This window comes from Piliocolobus tephrosceles, chromosome 15, assembly GCF_002776525.5.
Source record: "Piliocolobus tephrosceles isolate RC106 chromosome 15, ASM277652v3, whole genome shotgun sequence".
Taxonomy (NCBI): Eukaryota; Metazoa; Chordata; class Mammalia; order Primates; family Cercopithecidae; genus Piliocolobus; species Piliocolobus tephrosceles.
Genome location: NC_045448.1, coordinates 55,794,186 through 55,812,881, shown reverse-complemented (window position 1 = coordinate 55,812,881; position 18,696 = coordinate 55,794,186). Strand labels below are relative to the sequence as shown.

The window sequence follows — 18,696 nt, the reverse complement described above, 5'->3', positions numbered from 1 at the left end:
CATTTAAATACAGTAATTCTATAATGGAACTATATGTAAGAGGCCATAGAAACATAGCACATATAGGGGCAGGAGTATCTTAGTCTGGGAGAGGCAAGGTGAACTTTCCAAAGATGAGACTTGAGCAGAGACTTATGGGTTCAATAGGAATTTGCTTGAGGAGGCATACCAGCCCAGGAGAGCTGCAATACAAAGTCATGGAGGTGTGATGTCAGTATGTTGTGGTGTGGTATAGGACCTAAAAATTAATTGTTCTTTCTGGAGCAAAATTGAGGAAAGGAGTAGTGCAATAGAGAAGTGGCTAAACAGTCAGGACCCAGTTTACAAAGGTTGTTCTATGCCATACAAAGGAGTTGAGATCAAGCTGTAAGACGTGTGAAAGAGAATTGGCAAGGCTTAATTATTGGTAAATTGTGTCTCCAGAGAGTTAAACAATCTGTTAACACTCAGATTTGGGCCTGTGCGGCCCAGTGGGTAGTCTTTGTATTACTACAGGATGATTCATCTTTACTCAATAGATCTCTTTGCCCCACAAATGAGAAGCACCACAGTATAATAGAAATAGCACAGATGTTGAAATCAGACAGCTTCTAATTCATGTCCCAATTCATCCACTCACTAGCTATGTGACCATAGACAAGTTACTTCATTTCTTTGATCATTAGTTTCTTCTTCTCTAAAATAGAGATGACACTTACTTTCCAGATTATTCAAGGAGTGCATGAAGTAGTATGTCTGTGCCTTTCAGACTTGATGTACATAAATAGCCAGGGCACATGTGAAACCAGGATACATCATACATTTTTCTGAAGCACCAATCTTACCAAAAAATGTCAGGCAGGGAACATTATTTATTAATACACAGGTGTATCATGGAACAAAGGCAGAAATTGTGTAAACTTTCAAAGTAAATGTAAAACCTCAAAGAAATTTCACATTTGTGGCTGGACACCTTGGGCTCCACCTTTAGTCCTTTTAGTCCTTTCTGGGGTATATATTCCTTTACTTGCTTTCAAAAGAAGCCTTGGTTTAGGTTAAGAAGCTTTGAGTATATATAAAACTTTTGACATTTGAGTCTCTTGTCCCTTAAGCAGAGCCATTATCCAAAGCTTTGTTGTCTTAACTATTCTGACCATTTGGTGACTAATACATTTCCAGATGAAAGTGCTTGTGTCCAAATAGTTGACTTCCAAAAATTATTATCTATTATGACTTACTGAATTTAAATTACAAATGTCCATCTTACATGTCAGACATTTCTAGCTAAATGCCTCTGTCATATGGTCCTAGCAGGATGGCAGTGGACAGGTAGTACTGAGATTTTGGAGGTTCTTAATGATATTTCAACCAGTAAAAGGAAAAACCAACTGGGAACTACGGCCTCGTTTACAACTTTTCAAACATCAACTCTTCTGCGGGCCTCAGATCCAAGCAGTTGGTGAATGATAAATGTAGCCTGTGTGCTGTTTGTGCCGTGGCAGGGCATCTTCTACAGAATCTCTTGAGTTAGTTCCTCCTAGTCTCCACCACTGTAATTCAGCCTTCCCTCTCAAATAGACTACCCCATTAGCTTCCTGAATGTTTCCTTATCTCTAATCTTTTTTTTTTTTTTTTTTTTTTTTCCGGTCTTGCTCTGTCAGCCAGGCTGGAGTGCAGTAGCACAATCTCAGCTCACTGCAAACCCCCCCTCCCAAGTTCAGGCGATTGTCCTGCCTTAGCCTCCTGAGTAGCTGAGACTATAGGCAAATGCTGCCGCACACTGCTAATTTTTGTATTTTTTGTAAAAACAGGGTTTTGCCACATTGGCCAGGCTGGTCTCAAACTCCTGAGCTCAAGTGATCCACCTGCCTCCACCTTCCAAAGCACTGGAATTATAGGCCTGAGCCACTGCACCCTGCCTTATCTCCAGTCTTTCTGATATATCCTATTCCATCATTGGGTTAAAGTACTTTAAACAAAGATTTCTTACCACTTTGTAATGAAACTTGCAATACTTCTGATTTCCTACTGAGCAGAATCTAAAACCAAAACTCTCCCTCACTACTTCCTCTCAGCCTATAACGTTCAAGCTAAACATAACTTAGCATTTTTTTAACTTCCTACACTACACCAACATATAATTTAGCATTCTTATCTTTCCTTTTCAGCCTATCTAATAATGGCCTTTTTCTTCATGGGGATTTATTTCGTGATCTAAGATGGATATATTTACCTTCCTGTTGTACTTGCACAGTGTTTTATTTTGGTACTGCTACTTCCTTGGATTATATAGTCATTATATATATATATGTGTGTGTGTGTGTGTGTGTGTGTGTGTGTGTGTGTGTGTGTATGTATGCATACACACGATATTATGTTATATTTATGGATATATCTTCTTTCTCCTATATAATAAACAAAGCTATTTATTATTCATCTTCATATATACCTCATGCCTTCCTCATTGTAAATGATCACTAATGTTTCTTAAGTAAATAGTATTCTTTGGCATTGTGGGGTTTTCTTAGAGACATTACTTTGGTGATCTTTGATGTTTATACAGTAAATACTACTGAGAATATAAAAATGAGACTTAGGATGTGATGACTCATGCATTGCTGGAGTCAGGAAATGATTCTCTACAAGTAAATCAAGCCTAAGTAATTCTGCCGAAAAGAAAAAAATCAGGCCGGGTGCGGTGGCTCAAGGGCCGGGCGCGGTGGCTCAAGCCTGTAATCCCAGCACTTTGGGAGGCCGAGACGGGTGGATCACGAGGTCAGGAGATCGAGACCATCCTGGCTAACACAGTGAAACCCCGTCTCTACTAAAAAATAGAAAAAACTAGCCGGGCGACCTGGCGGGCGCCTGTAGTCCCAGCTACTCGGGAGGCTGAGGCAGGAGAATGGCGTAAACCCGGGAGGCGGAGCTTGCAGTGAGCTGAGATCCGGCCACTGCACTCCAGCCTGGGCGACAGAGCAAGACTCCGTCTCAAAAAAAAAAAGAAAAAAAGAAAAAAATCTATTTGCATGAACATGTGTTTGCAGGATTAGTCATTATATCTATAATTATAAGCAAACTATCCAAATACTTTTATTTTTTGCTAATATAAATTGTAATAGATCACCTTTCTTCCAAAAAGGAAAAAAAAAAGTTGTAAATTTTTAAAAAAGGAGAAACATGGAAAAATTCCCATTGTTAACTACCTGATAAAATCTTAGTTGCCGACCATGGTATCTGTATTTTTTTATGTTTTGGGGAGAAGTTAGATCACAGTCACAAAATAATTTAATATTCGTAGCTTTACAAAATATGATGCCTGTCCTAAAAGGTAATTTTTATTTTTATAGTGATAAGTTAAATGAATTAAGACGTCAGAAGGAGAAATTAGAAGAGAAAATTATGGATCAATACAAATTTTATGACCCATCTCCTCCTAGAAGGTACTGTTAACCAAATTTTATGAATTCTTGTTTTGAAAAAAAACCGTACGTTATTTCTAATATTGTGGTGACTTCTAATGTTGTGAAGGATTTGTATGTTGAATTTTAAACTGATAACAATTTTTAAAATTCTGTTAGGAGAGGCAACTGGATTACTCTAAAAATGAGAAAATTGATAAAGTCTAAGAAAGATATTAATCGGGAACGCCAGAAATCTCTAACATTAACACCTACCCGCTCAGACTCCAGTGAAGGATTTCTTCAGCTCCCTCATCAAGACAGTCAAGATAGTTCTTCAGTAGGTTCAAACTCTTTAGAAGATGGCCAGACCTTGGGGACCAAGAAAAGCAGCAGTGAGTGCTTAAACTCTTTAAACATAGTATTGATTTTTAGAATCCTTTCTAAAGATTTTTTAAAACTTCAGTAGTCCTTTGGGGGAATAGTCTGATGAGTGGCATTTATTTTTAATTTCATATCATAAAATTAATTGTGTACTGCATTATTGTACAGCCACACAATTTTCTGAGGTAAATCATACACAGATATACTATCATTTGGCCAGAGGGGTAAAATATTGCAGAAAGAAAGTTGAAATAAGAGCTGGAATACCTCTGCCACTTGCTATTTCTGTTAATATGGGCAAGCCTTTTACCTTTGCTTCATACTTCACAGAACAGTTGCAAGGAGCAAGTGAGAAATATGAGATGTCATTTTCATAATTATGTATAACTTAATCAGAATAATAAGGCATTTTACAGTGAAGTTTCTGCTCATATACTTTGATGGTGTCACATTGGAACACAGTTACATTTGGAGAAGCAAAGAAAAATAGCTATGAATTTGAAGGGGTGTTATTCAATGATTTAGAAATTACAGGAGGTTAAGAAAATTATTGAAGGATTGCTTGGTAAGGGATCTACTAAAATAGAGAGGTGCTGGCGGGCACGGTGGCTCACACCTGTAATCCCAGCACTTTGGGGGGCTAAGGTGGGTGGATCACCTGAGGTCGGGAGTTCGAGACCAGCCTGACCAACATGGAGAAACCCCGTCTCTACTAAAAATACAAAATTAGCCAGGCGTGGTGGCTTATGCCTGTAATCCCAGCTACTTGGGAGGCTGAGGCTGAGATTGCACCACTCCAGCCTGGGCAACAAGAGTGAAACTCCGTCTCAAAAACAAAAAAAAAAAAGGAAAGAAAATACAAAATTAGCCTGGTGTGGTGTTCTGCACCTATAATCCCAGCTACTCAGGAAGTTGAAGCAGGAGAATCACTTGAACCTGGGAGGCGAAGGTTGCAGTGGGTCAAGATTGCACACTGCACTCCAGCCTGGGTGACAGAGCAAGACTCCGTCTCAAAATAAAAATAAAATAGAGACGTGGGGGCCAGTCACAGTGGCTCACACACGTAATCCCAGCACTTTGGGAGGCCAAAGCAGGAGGATCACTTGAGGCTAGGAGTTCAAGATCAGCCTGGGCAACATAGTGAGACACTGTCTCTATTATTTAAAAAAATTAGGCTGGGCACGGTGGCTCATACCTGTAATCCCAGCACTTTGGGTGGCCGAGGTGGGCGGATCACCTGAGGTCAGAGTTGGAGACCAGCCTGACCACCATGGAGAAACCTGTCTCTACTAAAAATGCAAAATTAGCCAGGCATGGTGGCGCATGCCTGTAATCCCAGCTACTCGGGAGGCTGAGTTAGGAGAATCGTTTGAACCCGGGAGGCGGAGACTGAGGCTGAGATTGTGCCATTGCATTCCAGCCTGGGCAACAAGAGTGAAACTCTGTCTCAAAAAAAAAAAAAATAGTTGAAGAGATAAACATTTCTATATAAACTTGTGATGTAATTTTTTATTACAAATGTAGAAGTTCCACATTATAATATGCTCTATACAATTATAACCTTTTAATTTCATTACTAGTATGCTTAAACAGTAAAAGCAAAGTAAAAGCTTTGGAAGTATATTCCAAGAAAATGAGAAAATTTTTTTAAAGATGTCTTAAGAAGTTGACTACTATCAAAGTTCTTACAAAATAATGTGAACAGGATACTTTGAATCCTCTCACACTATCGCCAGTGTCACTAATTGAACACACACACACACACACATTCCATTCTTTTGAAATAGCAGGTAAATGCAGCTGCTGCTTCTCCCAGAGGTAGACTCTCCAAATGGGCAGTTCTCAAAACACTCAAAAAACTATTCACAGTGTTTTGGCCTCAGGTGAATTATCTCTGAAAACATAGTATTTTAGGGTATAGGATATTAGGCATTAATTATGGGCTATAGGACGGGTGCAATGACTCACGCCTGTAATCCCAGCACTTTGGGAGGCAGAGGTGGGTAGATCACTTGAGGTCAGGAGTTAAGGACCATTCTGGCCAACATGGTGACAACCTCATCTCTTCTAAAAATCCAAAATTAGTCTGGCATGGTGGTGTGCACCAGCTACTCAGGAGGCTGAGGCAGGAGAATCGCTTGAACCTGGGAGGTGAAGATTGCAGTAAGCCAATATTGCACCACCGCACTTCAGCCTGGGTGACAGAGCGAGACTTCATCTCAAAAAAATAAAATAAAATTATGGGATATATTTCAGAATGCAATATAGCAATCTAAAAAGTAGAATCCATAGGTAAGCAACAGAAAAAGTCATACACATGTACATTTGTGTGTATGTGTGTATATATAAACACACGTGTATATATATGTACATATATGTGTATATATACATATGTGTATGTGTATGTGTGTATATATATATATACACACACACACATATATGTCTCAAGAAAGCAGTTTTATAATTCTATATCCCCACATAAAATTATGGTTACCCCACATAAAATTTTGCTGTCTGGTTTTGTCCAAGTAAATCTACATAAATCCTCCGAGTAGTTACTGTTTTAGAGAGATCATCAAGTTTTCTTTAAAAGGTGGCAGATAAGTTAATTTTATCTGTTATTTTTGGATATAAAATATCTGACATCTTACTAAATAAGAAATGGGGCCGAGCGTGGTGGCTCACGCCTGTAATTCCAGCACTTTGGGAGGTTGAGGCGGGCAGATTACGAGGTCAAGAGACCGAGACCATCCTGGCCAACATGGTAAAACCCCACCTCTACTAAAAATACAAAAATTAGCTGGGCATTGTGGTGTGCTTCTGTAGTCCCAGCTATTCAGGAGGCTGAGGCAAAAGAATCACTTGAACCCAGGAGGTGGAGGTTGCAGTGAGCCAAAATCACGCCACTGCACCCCCAACCCTGTGCCACTGCACTCCAGCCTGCACGACAGGAGCGAGACTCCATCTCAAAAAAAAAAGAAATGGTAATAGGTATACTTAATTTTTTTTTAAGAGATGCGGTCTTACTCTGTTGTGCAAGGTGGAGTGCAGTGGTGTAATGATAGCTCACCGCAGTCTTGAACTTCTGGACTCAAGGGGTCCTCCCGTTTCAGCATCATCCTCCCAAATAGCTGGGACTACAGGAAAACAGCACTGCACTGGCAATTGTTATTTTATTTAATTGTTTTTTAGAGACAGGGTCTCACTTATTATGCCCAGACTGGTCTCAAACTCCTGGCCTCAAGCGAACCTCCAGCCTTGGTCTCCCAAAGTGCTGGGATTACAGGCATGAACCACTGTGCCTGGCTTTAAAGGAAAGAAATGTCAATTCAGATATAAGCATACACAAGAAAGGCACAAAAGTCTTTTTTGAAGTCATCTTGTCTGTTTTAAGTATAAATCTGTCATCATTTCATATTCTCTGCTGAAATATCCAGAATAAGAATCAGAAGGAAGTGATATTCTCCTTTCCTACAATTGTTCAGTTTTAGAGTTTTTAAAATAAACCCCAAACCCAACAAATACTAGTGTTCCCTTAATTTCAGTATGCTTTGGGAAATGAACATTGTATATGTATAAACTCATTGCTATAAGAAGAATCATTTCTTTCTGACAAATATAAAACTCCTTTTATCCTGTTCATTTTGGAAGAGTATCTGTCAGTAAAGCAGTCCTTGGAAAAAAAATCAAAAACAGAAAAAGAAATGAAAGTAAACAAGACAACATATGCATGCTGCAACCACTCAGCTTTGTTTTATCTAAGTGTCCATTTTTATATTGCTTTCAGTTCATTTCTTTTTAATCATTGAAAACAGCTGTGTTTACTAAGCTTGACAAGAAATAGGTCAAACTAAAAGCTTCAGTGAATCATGACTGCTCCTAATAGCAATCAAACAGGTTAAAGAGCTATATGTCCATTGCACTGTCTTTAATGAATGCCACTTGTCAGTTTGTCAAAAGAACTTTGATTATTTACACGATGACAGCAAACACTAGAAAGAATGTAGTTATTAAATAGACAGTGTATAATATGTTTTTAGATCTTTATGCAAATTGTTTTTCCTAATTCCTAAATTACATTTCTAAAAAGATACAGTAATTTTTATGGTTAAATCTTACTAAAATGTGGCTTAAGAATGGTTAGTGACTCTAGTGAACGTTTTTATTTTTGTTCTAATGACTCCTATATTTTAGTGATAATCCTTTTATTCACAAAATCAAATTCCTTCAAAAGCTCTTCAAAATATCTAAAAAATGTTATACTTTTCTCTCGTTTTTTCTTGCTTTGGGGTACCTCCTTATTTTTTAGGTTTATTGGAGCTTATTGCTAATGCTTATTTCTACTATCTAAATACTCTTTTTTTTCCCCTCTTTCCCCCAACCAATGTTTTGTAAAATGAACTTAATGTGATTGTTTATTTAATCTTTAGAAATACTTTGGTCAAAAGAATGTTTATTTCAGTGGTGCTGCTAAATAATGCATCAGAATCCAGTTTAAACCAAGAAGGAATTTATTTTCTTTATTAAAGTGTGATAAACTAATGAAAGGTTTTTTCAAGTGTTTTTTGTTTTGTTTTGTTTTGAGAGAGGGTCTCCTTCTGTCACCCAGGCTGGAGTGCAGTGGCGTGATCATAGCTCACTACAACCTTGAACTCCTGGGCTCAAGCGATCCTCCTGCCTCACCCTCCAGAATAGCTGGTGCTCACCACCACATGGCTAATTTTTTGTAGAGATGGGTTCTCGCTCTGTTGCCCAGGCTGGTCTTGAACTCCTAGGCTCAGGCGATCCTCCTGCCTTGGCCTCCCAAAATGCTGGGATTACAGGCAGAAGTCACCATGCCTCGAAATCTTAAAGATTTTAAGATTGTTTTAAACATCTCCTGGGCACACTAATTTTTGTTGCTTTATATTAATAAGATACTGTGGTAGAAGGTGCATTTTCCTAAGTTATTTTTGTTTTCCAAAATAAATATTTTAACTAATGTTTAAAAAGTTAAAGTAGCTAAAATAGAGACTTCAAAAGCCTTGTACATTTTCATCATGTAGACTCTGTGAAGCACCAATAGCCTTCATTTTAAAGGTTTACCTTTACAACTTAACTAGGAAAATTGATCCCTGCATAAATAATTCTAGTCAGTTCCTGTTTTTATAGGACTGTAACCAATCCAAACTTTAAAATGTTCCTCAGGCTGGGCGTGGTGGCTCACGCCTGTAATCCCAGCACTTTGGGAGGCAGAGGTGGGTGGATCACCTGACGTCGGGAGTTCGAGACCAGCCTGACCAACATGGAGAAACCCCATCTCTACTAAAAATACAAAATTAGCCGGGCATAGTGGCGCATGCCTGTAATTCCAGCTACTAGGGAGACTGAGGCAGGAGAATCGCAGGCGGAGGTTGCAGTGAGCCAAGATCGCGCCATTGCACTCCAGCCTGGGCAACAAGAGTGAAACTCCGTCTCAAAAAAAAAAAAAAAGTATATGTTCCTCATCATTGTCTTCAGTGCTTTTCCAAGTATTTTAAAATATCAGAGTACATATTTCATATTTCATTATCACTCAGCAGCATGAGAATAATAGCCTTAATATAGCATACATAGCTAAAACTCAAACATTCATTTCTGTCCTTAATTTCAACATTTAACTCCCATCTGTTCTTCTCCCTTTTTTCTTTCATTTCCCTGTTTCTGTTTTTCCTCATGCTCTGACATTAAAGTGGTTGCACTGAAAAGACTGCCCTTTTTGAGGAACAGACCGAAGGATAAAGACAAAATGAAGGCCTGCTACCGTCGTTCCATGTGTAAGACTTTATGACAGTTCAGCTTCTTTCAACTGACTACACTGGCTTTCATTACTAATTTTTCACTAACCTTTCTCTGGACTGTGCCAATTTCCTTATTTTGCAGAGGTCAGTCTTCCTCTAATATAAGGAGCTGGAAGAATTTTTTTTTCAAGTGGCACTGAATTTGCATTATGTGTATGTCCACTTATACATATACATGCATATTTCTAGTCATACATGTAACTTACTCATAAATTTCCAGTGCTTTCTAAAAATTGGCAGAAAAAAACCCTTTATATGCCATAGAGATTTTTTTCCCAAAGAAGTTTACTTAAGGAGAATATAACAAAACTTTTAGTATTAGAAATTAATTTCCTTTAATGAACCAGATTAATTAAATAAATAAAATGGCCAAAAACCCTTGAAAATGCTTGTCATTCTTTAAATAATAATATTCTGGATTTTCTTTTTTTATGTGGCATGGGTAATTACATAATCACATTAAGTGTCTGTCACTTTGGATATCATCTCTTTCAGGTTTTTATTGAATGGTATACTTATTGAGTCATAAAATGAGTAATTTCTTCAGTAACCTGCTCTGACCAAGGACTTTCATTTTCAATAATGATGCTATATAAGAACTGCTCTTCATCTTACCTTTATCTATTCCATTTTTGTCACCACAAAACCACATTGTGAAGGCTGCTAATTAAAGTTTTAGCACATCGCTGCACAATAGCATGGCAGTCGTACTTAGTAAAATTCCTTTCTCTGTCTTTTAAAGGGGGTGGAGGTGGGATAAAAGTATTTATTGAAATTTGTCAGCCTTTGGCCTACTCATTTCATTCAGCTGAATGCATGTCATAATTTAAATGAACATTTGTTTATAATTTTTTATGTCCATTTGCATTAATTCATAGACAAAAACCACAGTATTTATACTACAAAGTAGAATTACAAACAAATACATTAACCATGCTGATTCATTTGCTTTCATTTGCATCCCAGCCATGAATGACCTGGTGCAGTCCATGGTCCTAGCAGGACAGTGGACAGGTAGTACTGAGAATTTGGAGGTTCCTGATGATATTTCAACGGGTAAAAGGAGAAAAGAATTGGGAGCTATGGCCTTCTCTACTACAGCCATCAACTTTTCAACTGTCAACTCTTCTGCAGGCTTCAGATCCAAGCAGTTGGTTAATAATAAAGGTATAGGCCGTCTGCTATTTGCACTGTGGTGTCACTGTTGGCAACAAGAATTTTAATTTGACTTTTCCCTGTGTACTTTTTAAAAAGCAACAACCTGAAATAATTATCAAAACATGATTTGTATTGGATTTGGAGGAACTTTCAAATCATTTTAAAAATTTAAAACATTATACAAATAACTAAAATCTTTTCCAGGCCTCCTTTCATAATAAACAGCTAATGAATTCACAAGAAAAGGAGAAGTAAACCAGGTAAAGAGTGATAAAAGAAGGCAATGCTAGTTTTCTAAAAACTAAAAGCACTACAACTTCCAACAGAACTACCTAGAACCACCCAGGCTCTTGTTTTGCTTTGCAGGGTCAGAGGGGAGATTGTTTCATTGCTTTTGGTGTTTTCCCTAAGCAAGTCAACTCTCATTAGAGTTGCCATTTTTCTTATTCCTAGTTCCAGTTTCTGGTTGAGTCTATGAAATACGTTAAGTCAAGCTATATTATACATGATTGAAAAACAATTTCCATATTCTGTGTAAATAAAATTTTATAATGGTTTTTTATTGCAAAAATATCTTTATATCCATTTTGCTATTTTATGTAGATACTACGTCCTTTGAAGACATAAGTCCACAAGGTGTTAGTGATGATTCTAGTACGGGATCAAGAGTTCATGGTAAGATAATGAACTTTATTTAGAGAGTACACATTAAATACAGAATGGGAATGCTAGGACTCTTGCACTTAATAGGTGAATGTGGCATTGCCAGCAAGCATGTTTTCTCTATCCTGCATCTCTTAGTTACCTCTACCATTTCTTCAAACCTAATACTCCCTTCTGCCTCTTTTAAGATAATTGCTTCATCTAAATATTCTCTACTTTAGCCAAGGTCATTTATAAAGTATGCCTGCACAGTCTTCAACGGTAATTTTGTTACCATTTTTGTATAAGTTTAAAGTTATAAGAGTTGTATTTTGCCATTGGTTTAAAATGCCAATTTAAAATACTAGTTTAAAATATTAAAAATATTTGTTTTAAAGGATGAACTTGAAGAAACCAATTTTTGGGCCAGGGACAGTGGCTCATGCCTGTAATCCCAGCACTTTGGGAGGCAGAGGCATGCAGATCACCTGAGGTCAGGAGTTCGAGACCAGCCTGGCCAACATGGAGAAACCCCATCTCTACTACAAATACAAAAATTAGTTGGGTGTGGTGGCAGGCACCTGTAATCCCAGCTACTTGGGAGGCTGAGGCAGGAGAATCGCTTGAACCCAGGAGGCAGAGGTTGCAGTGAGCCAAGAGTGTGCCATTGCACTCCAGCCTGGGTGACAGAGTGAGACTCTGACTCAAAAAGAAACCAATTTTTGGGCAATGTTGAGTATTTCAGATTTTTCCATTTCTGTCTGGAAAATCCCAGCCTCCCAAGTAGCTGGGATTACAAACTATTAGCAATAAGTAGATAACATGTTAAAGGAATTTTAATGTAAGCAGGGTTTTAAGAGTTAGCATAGGGCAGTGTTAACTATACAGTTGTTTCCCTTGTTACAGATAGGAATACAGGACATTAACTGTATAGATGTTTGTATTCCTCCTCCTCTTGATATCTCTGCAATGTGCAGAGTTCCTTGTCTGATCTGTTGTAAGTGACCCAGTCAGTAGCATTTTGGGGGATCTGGGGGATATGTCATTCTATTCAACTAAAACACTCCTGGCATATCCATTTAGAACTCATTTTCAAATCTGAGTATGCACTTTATCCTCCTCTTTGAATCTCAACTATTGTTTCAGAAGTGTCCTGTTCTAATGTGTCTCAATGAACTATCTGGAAATTTGCTTTCTAATCTGTGGGCATGCTCATCTTGTGAAAGTATGCATGATTGCTTCCTCAAAGCATTCTGTAATCAGAATGTAAAAGCTCATCAGCATCATCAGCTAGAAGTTTTATCACACTGTCTCCTGGTTTTTTCATTTAGCTTCAAGACCAGCCAGCCTTGATAGTGGCAGAACATCCACTAGCAATAGCAATAATAATGCTTCACTACATGAAGTCAAAGGTATGCTGTAGGTAAATTTATTAATGCACTCCATCCATTTCCAGTATTTAAAGGTGGGAGATGGGATGAAGTTTCTGGGGTAAAGCATGAAATCCAAATCATCTATGTTTGGAACATAGTTGTTTGGAACATTTTATACTTTTCACATTGTAATACAAATGTATTTCAATGTATACAAATGTAAAAACAGGAGCAGTTATTTAGTTTCAGTTTTTCGTCTTCACAGACAAAAGTCTTATGGTAATATTTATACTTCAAAATTATCTATAGGTCCTTATTTTACTGACATTTTTTCTTTGACGTGAAAATGATTGTCCTTCAGTTTCTTATGATGCATGGACATTGAACTCACATTACTCATATTTTAGAAATATGTTTGACTTAATTTATCCACAAAATAAGGGGACGGATTTTGTGTTTAATTTGAGAAACGTGTGTGTGTGTGTGTGTGTGTGTGTGTGTGTGTATAAAACAAGAACTACATGAATGCATTTGGCTCATGTAAGGAATTATTTCAAGATTTGTTTTCTTAATGTTTAAATATGCATTCCAAGGTGAGGTATTTAAGTAAATGTCTGGAAACCTTGACTGATAACTTTTTCCTCAAAGATATTCTGTCTACTCAGATTCTGGAAGTTGTTTGTTTTGAGATGGAGTCTTACTGTGTCGCCTAGGCTGGAGTGCAGTGGTGTGATCTCAGCTCACTCTAACCTCCACCTCCCAGGTTCAAGCCATTCTCCTGTCGCAGCCTCCCAAGTAGCTGGAACTACAGGTGCCAACCACCACCACACCCAGCTAATTTTTTGTATTTTTAGTGGAGACAGGGTTTCACCATGCTGACAAGGCTGGTCTTGAACTCCTGACCTCAGGTGATCCACCTGCCTCGGCCTCCCAAAGCGCTGGGATTACAGGTGTGAGCCACCACGCCTGGCCTGGAAGGTTTTCTTTGTTCTTTTTTTTTTGAGATGGGTTCTCGCTGTGTCACCCAGGCTTAGAGTGCAGTGGTACTATCTCAAATCACTGCAACTTCCACCTCCCAGACTCAAGCGATCCTACCACTTCGGCCTCCCGAGTAACTGGGACTACAGAGACCCATGCCACCATGCCCAGCTAGTTTTTTTGTATTTTTGTTAGAGACAGGGTTTCTAACATGTTGCCCAGGCTTGTCTCGAACTCCTGAGCTCAAGTGAGTCACCTCATCCAGCCTCTGAATTATTTAACCAACATATCATAGTTATTCTCTGTACTCCAGAATTGTCAGGTTACAAAGAATGCATTTGTTTTGTTCCTTTTTGTATTATAAAATTATTTTGTCTCAGTTGTAATTTTATTTTATCAATTAATGCTATGACATTAGTACAGTGATCTGAAATACCTAATTTTGAGGTGGGATTTTTTAAAAATTTTTATCATGTTTTTCAGATTTCTTTGTTCCTTCCCCACTCCCACTACTTCATTTGACTAGCCTTAAAAGAAATAAATTATTTAATTAAAAATGTTTTTACATCCAGTAGAAAAATGTAGTCTGAAAATATGATTTTTTTTCTGATTTGAAAATTTAAGAAACTCTTACTTTTGTAAAATGTTACATAACTTGAGCCAAATTCTTTCGTGGCCCACTTTACTCTCTGTGGGAAACCATGGAAAGTTGCATTTTCTGTTTTCTGTTTTGATGTACAGTTTGTTAGTGATCAAAACAAATCAGTACTCTTAAGGAACACCAAGATTTGAGAGAGTTGTATTCTAGAACTAGCTAATTTGCATTTTATATAGTTGTTAATGTCAACTGAGTCTTTTAAGGTTATATAGGCACCATATCAACAGTGGACAGCAAGATGATCAAGACTTTTAAAAAAGAATAAAGCACTACATATTTGATTTTATACTTTTACTGAAATGTTGTAAGTAATTGCTTCATGTCTTTATTTAACTTTTCTTATATGTATGCTATTTAAATTTTTTTAAATGTTTAAAGTTACTCATGTAGGATGAACAGAGAAGCCTTCAAGTAGTAATGAGGACTTCTTAGATAAGCAAAGAATTAAAATAGAATTTTCTGCATTTAGAACAGTTTTTGGTCTGTTAATACTGAAATAATATAAAATTCACCTAATGAGCCAGGTATGGTGGCTCACGCCTGTATTCCCAGCACTTTGGGAGGCCGAGGTGGGCAGATCAGTTGAGGTCAGGAGTTAGAGACCAACCTGGCCAACATGGTGAAACCCCGTCTCTACTAAAATACAAAAATTAGCCTGGCATGGTGGCGCATGCCTGTAATCCCAGCCACTTGGGAGGCAAAGGCAAGAAAATCACTTGAACCCAGGAGGCTGAGGTTGTAGTGAGCTGTGATCGTGCCACTGCATTCCAGCATGGGCAACAGAGCGAGATCCCATCTCAAAAAAAAAAAAAATGTGTGTGTGCGTGTGTGTGTGTGTGTGTGTGTGTGTATATATATATATATATATCTTTCATCTAATCATGTTCTTATCCTAAATTGTGAGGCATTTTATTTTATTTACTTTATTTATTTATTTTTGAGACAGTCTCAGGCCAGAGTGCAGTGGTGCGATCTCTGTTCACTGCAACCTCCGCCTTCCGGGATCAAGCGATTCTCCTGCCTCAGCCTCCTGGGTAGCTGGGACTACAGGCGTGTACCACCACGCCTGGCTAACTTTTTGTATTTTTAGTAGAGGTGGGGTTTTACCATATTGGCCAGGCTGGTCTCCAACTCCTGACCTCATGAGTCGCCTGCTTCAGCCTCCCAAAGTGCTGGGATTACAGGCATGAGCTACTGCGCCTGGCCTGTGAGGCATTTTGCAACTATTTGAACCTAACTTTTTAAAAAAAAGTATTATTCACTTATTTATTTATTCATTCATTTACTCATCAAATGTATTGAATGCTTTGTATGAGGCCCTGTTTAGGCTCTGAGTATGGTAGTAAAAGCAAATCTTTGCCCTTGTGGAATTTACAATAGTTGTCAGTTTGACAAAATAAGGAAGCAGGCTATGGCAGACAATTGTTACACTGATAAAAGATGGACATTGTTTACTAAGCATTTCTAAAGAAAGCTTGAAAGTAAATTTGGCTGTTTATATAATTAGGACACAGTCAACAAATGTTATTACTCATAAAGTATTAATCCCATTTCTATTATTGAAATCTCAACACCCCATTTACTCCAAAAGCAGGTGCAGTTAATAACCAAAGCAGGCCACAAAGCCACAGCAGTGGAGAATTTAGCCTGCTTCATGACCATGAGGCTTGGTCCAGCAGTGGTAGCAGTCCAATCCAGTACTTGAAAAGACAGACCAGATCAAGTCCAGTGCTCCAACACAAAATATCTGAAACACTGGAGAGTCGACATCACAAAATCAAAACTGGTTCCCCTGGAAGTGAAGTTGTTACTCTACAACAGTTTTTGGAAGAAAGCAATAAGCTTACCTCAATACAGGTTAGTTTTATCTATGATGACCTTAATTTAGATGAACACCACAAGTTAAATTTCTATAATTGAACTTCAGAGCTTTTTTTTTTTAAGTTAAGGAGTATTCAGAGATACCCACAATTTTATATTGCACAGTCTGCTAAATCAGGAAAGTAAAAACATGGTACTATATTCACTAATCTGCTTTGAATTTTTTTTAAAACAGATAAAGTCCTCAAGTCAAGAAAATCTTTTAGATGAAGTAATGAAAAGTCTGTCTGTTTCTTCTGACTTTTTGGGAAAAGACAAACCAGTTAGCTGTGGTCTGGCCAGGTCAGTAAGTGGAAAAACCCCAGGGGACTTCTATGATAGACGGACAACTAAGCCTGAGTTTTTGAGACCTGGTCCTCGAAAAACTGAAGATACCTACTTCATTAGTTCTGCAGGAAAACCTACACCAGGCACTCAAGGAAAGATAAAATTAGTAAAAGAATCTTCTCTGTCACGACAATCAAAAGATAGTAACCCTTATGCCACTTTACCTCGTGCAAGCAGCGTGATCTCAACTGCCGAAGGAACTACACGAAGGACAAGCATCCATGATTTTTTGACCAAGGACAGTAGACTGCCTATATCAGTTGATTCATCACCAGCTGCTGCTGACAGCAACACCACTGCAGCATCTAGTGAGTACCATTTACACCAGTGGTCCTCTCATATACTTGACAGCCGAACACATACTATAGGTTCTTGTGCCCAAAATGATTTAGCTATAGACATGCCTGAGTCTCTATATGTGCGGGCTAGAAATTCAAGAACAGACAGGTCACATTTTCTAAACCAAACTTTTGCCACTATTAAGATGCCTAGTGATGCATTCGGAATGTTGGCAAAAGATAGCATAGGGCCATTTACTGTGGCCCATTCATCTCAGCCATTCTTATCCCTGAATACAGAATTAGTTAGTAACATAAGTGGGTTACCTCCTAGGCCAGTCACCAGAATAACTGACCAGGCTTCTGCCTCTTTGGATAAACCTGCACAGAGAGAAAATGAACAGTTTTCTGATCATCAGAACCCTAGTAACAGTAACCTACAGTTTTCTATAAATAGCAACAATCTTGTCACTCCTGCATGCCTCTGTCCTGATGACACAGAAGCTGCATTGTTGGTTTCTGAGGATAATCAAACTGTTTGGTGTGAATATGGTTGTATATGATCAAAACTGCACAATATAATATATTGATGTTATTTGATATACACTGCTTCTCTAATATTATTTGAAAAGTTGCTGTTAACAAAATATTTGGCTAGGTTTATATTTTTTATTTAAAATTGTTGCACAGTGTTCAGCTGTACATGATGGCATGTGTATTAATGTGAATGTGTAACCAACCACACCAAAGTCTGCATGAAATATTAATTGCTTTGTCCGTTTGCTGCATGCCTTTAAAAACCTTAAAGAACCTCCTCCTCCACATTTTTTGTTGCCTGATACGATTGTTACTTTGATATCCAGAAGCATGTTAAAACAGTTGCATGGTGTCTTACCAAGAAGACATTGCCAAGTCATATTTGCTTTGTTGCTTCTGGAAAAAAAAAATTCATTTTCTCCCTCCCTTCCTCCTCTTCCCACCCATCACTTGCTCTTCCTCTCACTCCTTTTTTTCTTCCAGAATGTGTACTTTATATTGTACATGTACAATATTGGGAGGGAAAATGTAAAAAGATGTTTTCTTTTGTCATTTAATTAGGCCATCTGTCCTGTTTTAAAGAAAGAGTTAATAATTCAATACTTTATATAACAAATAGTAACTAATACCCATATTTATAAAACACTTTTCAGATTTAAAAGATTGTTAATACTTATAAACTTAGTGTTATTCTTAGGAAACCCCATCAAATTTAAATGTGATTTACACAGTGACTAGGAACATTTGTATTTATTGTTTCTTCTCTGCACTTTTCATCATCTGATAAATATGAGCTCAAGTAACTGTCTTTTTTTCAAGATGGCTTCTATACTTGAAATCAGTTAATACAATAGTTTTTCTAGTTCTTTTTTTCATATAGAGTCAAAGAGAAATAAACCAAATCATACTCATTGTGTTGGAAATCTGTATTTTTACTTCTAATCAAAAAGGGTAGCAAGTTTACAAAGTGGTAAAAATTGTTACTTTTATAATTAATCTATTATTAAATTACACATGTATGCCCTTAAAACAATTTTTAAAAATGAATAATCACACTAAAATGTAAAATTAGAACTTGTAACCACTTAAACAAGTATGTTTCTAGTAGAACAAATTTTAGAACTAAGAATGTACAAACTCTTTAGCTTAAAAAAAAAAGAGTAAATATTTGTTAACTTTGACTCCAGTGCAAAGAAGTTTTATTTTTGTGTTCACAGCACTTTTAAAGCAAATTAGCTAAATTTGAATCTCCAACTCCCAGAATGGCTAAAAACAAAAAAACCC

General features: G+C 37.5%; 1 protein-coding gene across 10 annotated transcripts in view; it reads left to right on the top strand.

Moving 5' to 3' along the window:
- Positions 1–18,696, top strand: part of CCDC88A (coiled-coil domain containing 88A) — a 133,276-nt gene that overhangs the window by 108,676 nt on the left and 5,904 nt on the right. For 3 of the 10 annotated variants that reach the window (XM_023228274.2, XM_023228273.2, XM_023228275.2), the window contains exons 24-31: positions 3,327–3,419; positions 3,558–3,772; positions 9,473–9,556; positions 10,547–10,747; positions 11,342–11,413; positions 12,712–12,792; positions 15,981–16,246; positions 16,446–16,905. In XM_023228274.2, coding sequence (XP_023084042.1) covers positions 3,327–3,419; positions 3,558–3,772; positions 9,473–9,556; positions 10,547–10,747; positions 11,342–11,413; positions 12,712–12,792; positions 15,981–16,246; positions 16,446–16,905 — 1,472 coding nt within the window. Of the gene's footprint in view, positions 1–3,326; positions 3,420–3,557; positions 3,773–9,472; positions 9,557–10,546; positions 10,748–11,341; positions 11,414–12,711; positions 12,793–15,980; positions 16,247–16,445; positions 18,336–18,696 lie in introns of those variants that run through there. The other 7 variants (XM_023228280.2, XM_023228281.2, XM_023228278.2 and 4 more) reach the window with 5 other exon arrangements.